Source organism: Danio rerio, chromosome 7 (assembly GCF_052040795.2).
Source record: "Danio rerio strain M-AB ecotype USA chromosome 7, GRCz13ab, whole genome shotgun sequence".
NCBI classification, from domain to species: domain Eukaryota; kingdom Metazoa; phylum Chordata; class Actinopteri; order Cypriniformes; family Danionidae; genus Danio; species Danio rerio.
In genome coordinates, this window is record NC_141027.1 from 1113243 (window position 1) to 1124380 (window position 11138).

The 11138-nt window shown below is 40.0% G+C and overlaps 3 protein-coding genes across 5 annotated transcripts in view; all 3 read right to left on the reverse strand.

Annotated features, from left to right (window-relative positions):
* rela (RELA proto-oncogene, NF-kB subunit a) overlaps positions 1 to 7393 on the reverse strand; it is a 41175-nt gene extending 33782 nt beyond the window's left edge. For all 3 annotated transcript variants that reach the window (XR_015494672.1, NM_001444202.1, NM_001001839.3), the window contains exon 1: positions 7277 to 7393. Coding sequence is in view for 2 of the 3 variants with exons in the window: in NM_001444202.1 (NP_001431131.1) it covers positions 7277 to 7283 (7 nt within the window). In the remaining variant the exon portion in view is untranslated. The remainder of the gene's footprint in view (positions 1 to 7276) is intronic.
* Positions 1 to 11138, reverse strand: part of alpk1 (alpha kinase 1) — an 859869-nt gene that overhangs the window by 459404 nt on the left and 389327 nt on the right. The window lies entirely within an intron of this gene.
* The window catches only part of drap1 (DR1-associated protein 1 (negative cofactor 2 alpha)), a 660385-nt gene that overhangs the window by 54994 nt on the left and 594253 nt on the right, over positions 1 to 11138 (reverse strand). The window lies entirely within an intron of this gene.

An 11138-nucleotide genomic window follows, 5' to 3' on the forward strand; every position in this document is an offset into this window, starting at 1 on the left:
CTTATTTTAAGTTGCCCTAAAAAAAAACTAAATAAAACTGTCGTAAAATACATAAAAACGTAAAAAAAAAATACAAATACCTTATGAACGATATAACAGAAAATTTTATTGGTTTTAAAACCTTAACTTTTTAGAACCGCGGTATGTTTTAAAACTGATTATCATCCCATGCCTACTGCATGCAAGGTTGTGACAGAGCCGGCCTCAGCTCACTCTGGTGGGGAAAACTGGGTTTGGAAACCACACCAAAAAAAATGATGGCATACTCCAGGCAGGCAAGTGCACACATAGGGCTCAACCTGTGCAGTGCACATGCCTTTTTTAGTCTTGGATAGAAAGTGCCCTTCCAAAATGATCAAAAGTGCCCCCGCGACGTGGCACACCCTCGGACCCGCTCTTCAATAGGCGCGAGACAACACCGCTCTTGAGTACAACACAGCTGATCTCAGGGACACTGGAGCATATTAACGTTGTGATTCATCAGCGGATCGCTTGTATGTCTGCTTATCGACAAACCAGCTGATCATCGTCACTTTAAAATGCTCCAGTGTCCCTGTATCTGTGGCTACACTACGTAAACAGTAATGAGTTCAGTAAACCGATGAGCTTCACGGCCAATCACAGTCATTTCTGCTGAGCACGTGAACACAAATCAGCACTGTTTAAGAACGCGCTCAACAGGACAAAGGGACATTTTTAAAGTACTGATTGGTACTGAAATCCAGTGTCGTGGCAACTCTATACACCTAGACAACATCTATATGCAATATTATTGCAGGGTAACTATGTATATATTAACTTCTGTGATTGTAACATTACCCTAATCTGATTGCAATACATTAATGTGCACCTTCTATAAAGCTGCTTTGAAACATCAATTATTGTAAAAAGTGAGGATTTTATCCACATCAGTCCAATTGCTGGTAATGTTGGAGATCTTCAGAAACTTCAGAGATTAAAACAACAACAACTAAATAAACAACCTTAAAGCTGCAGAACAGGATTAGTCACTCACAAGTCTGACACTCTGAAACGAATCTGAAAATAACTCACATTTCAACAACAAACTGAGCTGAATCTGCCAGACCACACACACACACACACACACACACACACACACACACACACACACACACACACACACACACACACACACACACACACACACACACACACACACACACACACACACATACATTCATCAATTACAATACATTGATCAATAATCAACACTCCTATTGAATAACTCTAAACACAAAAATATTACGTTGATTTTAGGCTGCATATGCTGGAATAGTTGGCGGTTCATTCCGCTGTGGTAACCCCTAATGAATAAAGGGTTTAAGCCAATGGAAATTAAATGAATATAATAGTGCTGGGGCGAGGCAGTGGTGCAGTAGGTAGTGCTGTCGCCTCACAGCAAGAAGGTCGCTGGTTCAAACCTCGGCTCAGTTTGCGTTTCTGTGTGGAATTTGCATGTTCTCCCTGCCTTCACGTGGGTTTCCTCCGGGTGCTCCGGTTTCCAAAGACATGTGGTACTGGTGAATTGGGAAGGCTAAATTGTCCGTAGTGGATGAGTGTGTGTGTGTGTGTGTGATTGTTTCCCAGAGATGGGTTGTGGCTGGAAGGGCATCCGCTGCATAAAAACGTGCTGGATAAGTTGGCGGTTCATTCCGCTGTGGCGGATTAATAAAGGGACTAAGCCCACAAGAAAATGAATGAATAATAGTGCTGGGCAAAAATGAATCGTGAATAAATTGAAAGTGCAAAAACACTTTAAAAAGTAGGTAACATTAATAAGGACTTAAACATATTATGAGAGCATGGCATTAGACAACTATAATAATAATAAAATGTATATATATTCAAAGGAAAATCTGATGATAATAACACAGACTTGTTGCTTCTCAATCACTAATGCAGTAGTGTGCTTATTTATGTGCTCTAACGAAGTATAAAAGTGATTAATAACAAAATAAATAAATGTAATGTAATTAATAATAGATCCTCTGTGTTTTTATTGACATGTTTGATAAAAAGCGAGCGTCTTCAAATCTCCAGCCCTCTCTGCTGTTGTGTTTTCTTCCGTACGCTGTGTTTTCATTACACTCAGGAGACTGATAAAAGAAAAAGAAAGGAAAAAAGAAGAAAATCCAGAAAGGCCGGAAGACGGCGAGCACATATTGACCCAGTTAAACCTGGAGGAGTTTTATGACTAACCCGTCTGCTAGTCGAGATCTCTGGATGTAAACAGTCTGTCATCATCATGATGCAATCACAGCACATTTACCATCAGTCTGTGATGAAATGAGCATAAAAGAAAACCCTGAAGCAAAGTAAAATCAGACTAAGAAAAAAATGAGTCCTAAATCTGTCTGATGCTGATGTGCATTAGGGTGCTTGGTTATTGTCAGATATAGGCACAGCTAAAGAAGTTCCGGCAGGTTTACAGTGGCTCCAAATCACTACACTGAATGATTAGTGTTATTTTAACTACAGCAGTCAGAAATTACATCAGAACACAACAGAAGGAGGAGGAGGAGATGTGGAGGACACACAGGAGACGCCTGAGGAGGACACACACCTGATTAACACAGTCTCAAACATAGAACATCTCAGCAGTGGATTCAGCAGCGGTGCTGGAGACCAGATGAGAAGAGCACTCCAATCCCCTGTCAGAAGAGTCTAGTGTGTGTGATGAGCTGTTCACAGTGTCTGCTGTAGTGTTCATGCTGTTCTGGTGTGTTTACATGATGAATATGGCCACGGTGTGAACACACAGTACAGTTATGATCTTATTGCCACATTATATGTCATGATAACATGATATCTGCCTTCAGTGATGTCCTGAAGATAAACACCAAACAACACAACTGGAGTAACTCCAGCAGTCTCCATCGTCTGATCTCATATGAAGCAGGAGATGGCGATGACACATGATGACGTGTGCAGATGCTGTAGTGCTGGCCCAATTCTTAGGGGTGAATTTTAAAGCCCTTCCCCTTCACACTCTGTTTCAAGGGCCAAGGGGAAGGGGTACAACAATAGAATTGGGATTGGGCCTTAGAGAATATTGGACATCTCTGCTTCACCGCATCACCACCTCAGGTTTGCTTTACTTTCTAACACTGTAAAACAGTCCATTGTCAATTACTCCTTTCTTGACTGACGAGTATAAACACAATGCTGCTACAGGTGTCGCACAGAAACCACAATCTCTGAATGTTTACACACTATTTAACATAACTACACAAAGGCCCAACGTCAGTCTGTGCTTCGGGCGTCTTTTGCTGTCAAATCTCTACTTTTACAAAGTCAACATGAGAATATGGTAGAAATTTGTCATATTTTTTAAGATAAACACTTAGAGCAGGGGTGCTCAAACTCGGTCCTGGAGGGCCAGTTTCCTGCATATTTTAGTTTCAACGTCATTTAAACACACCTGAACTATTTAATTAAGCTCTTTCTGGGTATACTAGAGACTTCCAGCTAGGTGTGTTGAAGAAAATTGGAGCTAAACTATGCAGGACACCAGCTCTCCAGGACAGTATTTGGGCACTCCTGACTTAGAGCCTTAAATCTGATTATTCGTTTGAGGAAGGTCTACAGTATTTCCAGAACCTTTGCTATCTCTGTTCCTCAGAACTAAATGATTTTTAAGTAAAGGACCATGTACATCCAGTTGGTTGTGTTATTGCAGAATAAAGCATGAGAGGTTAAAAAGATGAGCTTTTTTCGGCAAAATATTTTAATTATTTTTTAAATGTTATTGATTAATTGAGGTGAGAGTGTATGGGTGTTTTCCAGTACTGGGTTGCAGCTGAAATGGCATCCGCTGTGTAAAACACATGCTGAAATAGTTGGAGGTTCATTCCGCTGTGGAATGTTACTGTGTAAAGACACAATAATCAAAGTAGCATGGCGAACAATATAGGGATCATTAAAATGACTGAATGTCCAAATATAAAATCAACTTTACCTCATTCCCCTAAACATGTTAATTAGCAGATATTTACAATCAACAAGTGGCCAAGTAAACATTTTGAGCAGCATTACTTAACCTAAATCAGTTATTTCACAAAGGCGACTTTGACTACTAGTTAACTAGGCATGGGACGATAACCGTTTTCAAGGTATACCGTGATATGGAAAAGTCCAGGTTGTGACTAAACCCAGATGTTCTGCTATACCGTTCCTGAGGTATGTGGAAGACTTGTGGAAGACTTTTTAATTTAAATATTTTTCTCTTTTTTTTAGGAAAACAGTATCTCCAGGAGAAAAGATTTCCAAAAATGCCATTTTAGATCATAAAGAAATCTGTGTTTTTGAAACAAATGAAGACAGCAAAGGCGAGGCAGTGGCGCAGTAGGTAGTGCTGTCACCTCACTGCAAGAACGTCGCTGGGTCGAACCTCGGCTCAGTTGGCGTTTCTGTGTGGAGTTTGCATGTTCTCCCTGCCTTCGCTTGGGTTTCTTCCGGGTGCTCAGGTTTCCCCCACAGTCCAAAGACATGTGGTACAGGTGAATTGGGTAGGCTAAATTGCCCATAGTGTATGAGTGTGTGTGCGAATGTGTGTGGATGTTTCCCAGAGATGGGTTGAGGCCGCTGCGTAAAAACTTGCTGGATAAGTTGGCGGTTCATTCCGCTGTGGCGACCCTGGATTAATAAAGGGACTAAACCGACAAGAAAATGAATAAATGAATGAAGACAGCAGAGGTCAGTGACTCATTGAATTATTCAACCTGACATGTTTACTGCTCCAAAATATATTAAATACTTCTCAAATTAAGATATATTGTATTCAAAGGGAAACTTTTAGTTTTTTACTCAGACATTTAAAAAGAATATATTTTAGAGCAGTAATCACTATCCCATGAAACTGTGGTATCTTTATCCAAGGTTATTATACCGCCAGAATCTTATACCGACCAATGCCTATAGTTAACTAGAACTAATCAACTAACCTACCACTAACAACAACACAAATATTGTAATAGAGCAGCTTTACTTTCTCTCAATCAGTTCACAAATGTAACTTTGGTTACTAGTTAGCTATGACTAACCAACCCAACACTAATACATGTTTATTATCAGATATTCACAATGAACAAGTGGCCAAATAAACAAGCTGCATTACATCCTCTAAATCAGTGAGTTCACAAAGGACACTTTGACTACTAGCCATAACTAGTACTAACTAACCCATGTTTATTATCAGATATTCACAATGAACCTGTGGCCATTATTGTGATACATTTGCTAAATCAATGAGATCATTAAGGCGACACTGACTACTAGTTTTCTAGCACTAACCAACCCACCCCTAAACAGGTTTATTATCAGATATTCACAATCAACAAGCAGCCAAACAAACAACATTTTGAGCAGTATTACTTACTCTATATAAGGAGACTTTAACAGGTTAACTAGAACGAACCAACCCACCTATTACCAAACATGCTTATTATTAATATTATTATGATTATTATTATTATTATAAAACATTCACAATGAAACACAAATATTGTAATGGAGTAGCTTTACTTTCTCTAAATCAGTTCACTAACATGGCTTTGGTTACTAGTTAGCTACCACAAACCAACTAACCTACAACTAAACATGTTTATCATCAGATATTCACAATGAATCAGTGGCCAAATAAACAACACAAATATTGTAATAGAGTAGCTTTACAAAAGTACCTTTGGTTACTAGTTAGCTAGCACTAACCAACCCAACACTAATACATGTTTATTATCAAATATTCACAATGAACCTGTGGTCATTATTGTGATAGAGTAGCTTTACATTTGCCAAATTAGTGAGTTGATTAAGGTGGCTACTAGTTTTTTAGCACTAACCAACCCACCCCTAAACAGGTTTATCATCAGATATTCACAATGAATCAGTGGCAACAGCACAAAAATTGTAATAGAGTAGCTTTACTTTCTCTAAACCAGTTCAAAAAGGTGGCTTTGGTTACTAGTTAGCTAGCATTAAACAACCCAACACTAATACATGTTTATTATCATATATACACAATGAACAAGTGGCTAAATAAACAAGCAGCATTACTCACGCTAAATCAGTGAGTTCACAAAGGTAATTATGACTACTAGCCATAACTAGCTCTAACCCACCCCTAAATATGTTCATTATCAGACATTCACAATAAACCAGAGGGCAAACAAACAACATAAATATTGTGACAAAGTATCTTTACTTTTGCTAAATCAGTGAGTTCGTAATAGAGTTCATTGACTACTAGTTATCTAGCACTAACCAACCCACTCTAAACATGAGTATTATCATCAGACATTCACAATGAACAAGTGGCCAAATAAACAAGCAGCATTACTCACGCTAAATCAGTGCGTTCACAAAGGTGATTATGACTACTAGCCATAACTAGCACTAACCCACCCCAAAATATGTTCCTTATCAGACATTCACAATAAACCAGTGGGCAAACAACATAAATATTGTGACAAAGTACCTTTACTTTTGCTAAATCAAAGAGTTAATAATGGCGTTCATTGACTACTAGTTATCTAGCACTAACCAACCCACTCTAAACATGAGTATTATCATCAGACATTCACAATGAACAAGTGACCAAATAAAGAGTATAGATATACTTTGAGTAGCTTTACCTGTGCTAAATCAGTGAGTCCATGAAGGAGATGAGTTTATAACCAGAACTAGCCAACACACCCCTAAACAGGTTTATCGTCAGATGTCCACAATGAACAAGCAGCCACATAATACAAATATCACGTTAGTGCATCTTTACTTTCGCTACGTCAGTTAACGTTAGCTCACACAGGCGATGAAGTTTACTAGCTACTAACTAGCATTAACCAACCCACACAGAACTTAGCAGTTAACGTTACCAGGAAAAGTAACATAAGTTAACGTAACCTTGTCAACAAGCCACTTTCCGCGTATCGCGTGATCTCTGAGGACTTTTTGACAAGTATTTGAAAGTGTTTTTGTTTGTTTGTGTACACACACACACACACACACACACACACACACACACACACACACACACCTGTAGGCCGCGATACGTCAGCTCTGCAGCCTTGTAATGGTTGTCGTGTTTGATTCTCGTGACCCGTTTACCGACCTGAGCCCCGGAGACAGGGGACCGATCGATTCTCAGCCGAAACCGAGAGTAAAAGTTTAGCGGCGGGACTTTCCCTTCCGCGCGACACCGCAAACCCCCCGTTGGCGCCGTTCACATGCAGAAACCCGGCATTAAAGCTCGACTTACCGTCCATGTCGCGGGTCTCCACAGCTCTCGGTCACTTTTTAACGTTTCCGGGCGACGGTGAAAAATAAACGACACACCGCGACAACACTTTCCTTCCGCGCGCCTCCGCGGGACTACAGCAGGCGCGCTCCCGTGGGCGGAAATACCCGGATGACGCGATTCATCATCACCAACACGACTGCTGAGAACACACGCGCACTGTAGATTAGCTTATGGGCAGTATTTAGCAATACAAACTTATTTGTCGACCAAAATCAATGTCAAATGAAGATATGGACTCAGATGTCTTGTTACATATTCACTGTTTTTGGAATAATATACTGTATTTGGTGACAAATAATGAGAATACTTTTGGCTTCTTCACTAAGAAAAGTCTGACATAATCATCTAACTTATATTCAACTATCTAGTAAACTATCCAGGCCTGTAGCCAGGGCGGTTCAGAAGACCCAGCCCTAAATGACTAGGGTCCAGAATTTGTCAAATACAGTTGAAGTCAGAATTATTCGCCCCCTATTTATTTTTTCCCCCCAATTTCTGTGTAACAGAGAGCAGATTTCTCCAACATATCTCTAATCATATAGCTTTAATAACTCATCTCTAATAACTGATTTGTTTTCTCTTTATCATAATGACAGTGAATTTGACTAGATATTCTTCAAGACACTTCTATACAGCTTAATGTGACATGTAAACAAATCAGACTTTCTCCAGAAGAATAAAATATTATCAGACATACTGTGAACATTTCCTGAATCTGTTCAACATCATCTGGGAAATATTTAAAAAAGAAAACAGATGCAAAGCCCTGCTAAAAAATCCAGCTTAAACCAGCCTAGGCTGGTTGGCTGGTTTTAGCTGGTCTACCAGGTTGTTTTAGAGGGGTTTTGGCCACTTCCAGGCTGGTTTCCAGCCATTTCCAGCCTGATCTTAGCTGGTCAGGCTGGAAAATGACCAGCCAAATCCAGCAAAAACCAGCTTGACCAGCCTGGTTTAAGCTGGATATAGCTGGTTTTGGCTGGACTCCCAGCTTGGCTAGGCTGGTCAAGCTGGTTTTAGCTGGTCATCTCCCAGCCTGAGCAGCTAAGACCTGGCTGGAAATGGGTGGAAACCAGCCTGGAAGTGGCCAAAACCCCTCTTAAACCAGCCTGGTCGACCAGCCTAGACTGGTTTAGGCTGGATTTGTCAGCAGGGAGGGTGCTTATAATTTTGACTTCAACTGTATTGCTGGCAATGCGAATCAGACTCCTACTCTGTTCATACAGGGATGAGAGACAGCCCTAAAATAAATATTTTTGGTACATCAAAAAGTGTGGTTATAATGACCACCCAACAAGCTAATCCAGCTAAACATAGTAGTTTAAATGACAGCTAAATACAGTATTTAAATCTCATAATTAAATAGAAAACGAGACGAATAACTGCAAAAAGGTCCAAAAAGAATCACCTCTTACCAAGCTGACTACCAGCCTCATATCGGTAACTCTAATAACAGTATTCCCACAAACGCTCATTCTGGACTGTCTGGTTACATCACTTATTTAGAGAGTGGACTTTAGTTGTGGAGACACGGTGGCTCGGTGGTTCGCACTGTGGCCTCACAGCAAGAGGGTCGCTGGTTCGAGTCCCGGCTGGGTCAGTTGGCGTTTCTGTGTGGAGTTTGCATGTTCTCCTCCGAGTGCTCCGGTTTCCCCCACAGTCCAAACACATGCGCTATATTGATCAACTAAACTGTCCATAGTGTATGAGTGTGTGTGTGTGTGTGTGTGTGTGTGAATGAGTGTGTATGGGTGTTTCCCAGTACTGGGTTGCAGCTGGCTAGGCATCCGCTGTGTAAAACACATGCTGGAATAGTTGGCGGTTCATTCCGCTGTGGCGACCCTTGATGAATAAAGGGACTAAGCTAAAGGAAATTTAATGAATGAACTTCAATTGTTTTAGGTCGACTTTTCCACTTTTATAAACATATCATATTATTTCTGTATTTGCCCAACATTGTATTATTTAAACACAGACCACTCTCATTGTAAATTTATTATTATTTGCTTTTTCTTGCTAAACTTTACTTTCATAAATGTACATTTGAAAAAAAAATGCTCCTAAATGTAATTTTCTGAGAATATTCTGATTTATTTGTGAACTATTTAAAAGGCTATAGTGATTACACTGCGTGTAAAACTCGTCTTAATGCAAATCTCTTACACTTGTATAATTTCCTGGGATTTATTTAAGTTATGTAACCCTCTTTGTTCATATTCTGTCTTCTTTATGTGTTCGCAAACACACACACACACACACACACACACACACACACACACACACACACACACGCACTAAAAAAAATGTACTCACTATTGATTCTCTGTCAAGTGTTTTCCAGCCTCTCTGAGTTTTTTATTGTTGAACACACAAAAAAAGATAAGAAAGCCTAAAACCTGCAACCATCGACTTCCAGTAGGAAAACAAATAGTGAGTTAATAGTTACACAGTTCTGGCTTTCTTCATATCTTATGTAGTGTTCAACAGAGTGAAGAAACTCAAACAGGTTTGGAATAATGACTGAGTTATGGACTGAGTTATGTGAAGGATGCCATGAAGGAATGAACAGTCAATTGTGGAAAGAATTTGATAGCAAAGTAAAAGTGAGATACTTTAATACTCCTTCTGTAATATCTAGATGTGTAAGAAGACCATCTGTAGCTTTGTGCTGGAGAAAATGCGGTAAAATCGGTGATCATACTCACATTTTTGGTACTGTCCATGGAAAAATGTTAATAAAGAAATAGATAAGATATTAGACAGAAATACCCCATCCATCCAGTTATATGCTTATTGGGAGTGTAGCCCTGCCAGTCCTACACCACTCAACCCGCTCTGAACTGGTAACTAACTGGCGACCTTCCGCATGGGAGTCGGCTGCTCTACCAAGGAGGCTAAAGGCCATGACCTCTAGTGTCTGTCACTAGAGCACCTTTAGAGGTCAGAGGAGTGAGGTTTACCTGCACAGCACACACTAGCTGACCTCTGCTACAGAAGCACTGCCCAAAGAAATGTTTAATAAGGAAACAACATTTGTCCAGAGGATATTATTACTGGTTGCAAAAAAAAAAAAAGATTACAGTACATTGGATGGAAGAAAGTTCTCCAAAGCTGCACTGCTCAGTGGATTCAGAGAATTAAACAGGTCTATATAATGGAAATAATGACTGCATGTCTACAAACGAAGACTGATATTTTTCTGAAGAGGTGGAAAAGTATTGTGACACATTTAGATATGTATATTTAGAGGTTGCTTGACCTATCATCACTTGAATTTGATGTACAATGCAACACAGTGTAACTTGATGTACAAATGTATCCCCTGTGAAATAATTACGATGGCGATACTGTCATGATTACCAGCGATCGGATTCCATAAGATCGCTGGTTCTCACTCAACATAGCCTTGGACTACAATTCCGCCATTGTTGGACTACATATTCATGAATGCACTCCGGTCACACTCACACATGCTTCCTCATCTAGACTGATTACTCGCACCACCTGAGGATTGTCAGAGACTGATTGCACACACTACTAAAGCCACACACTCACCTATTCAGTTGGCTGAGTCTTGTTTATCAGTAGATGACATTATTATGCGTTATTTCTTGTCTTGTTTCCCCGTGTGTTACCTGTATTCTCGTTCTCCCTGCCTGCCGCTTGCCTTTTGACCTCTCGCCTGTATACTGATTATGATTCTGGACTGTCTCCATATACTCGTTTGTACCTGTTTTGACCATTGCTTGCCTGACAATGAATGAACCTGCACTGTGGATCATACCCCAGTTGTTTGTGTCACTCCCCGTCGTTACAAATACCT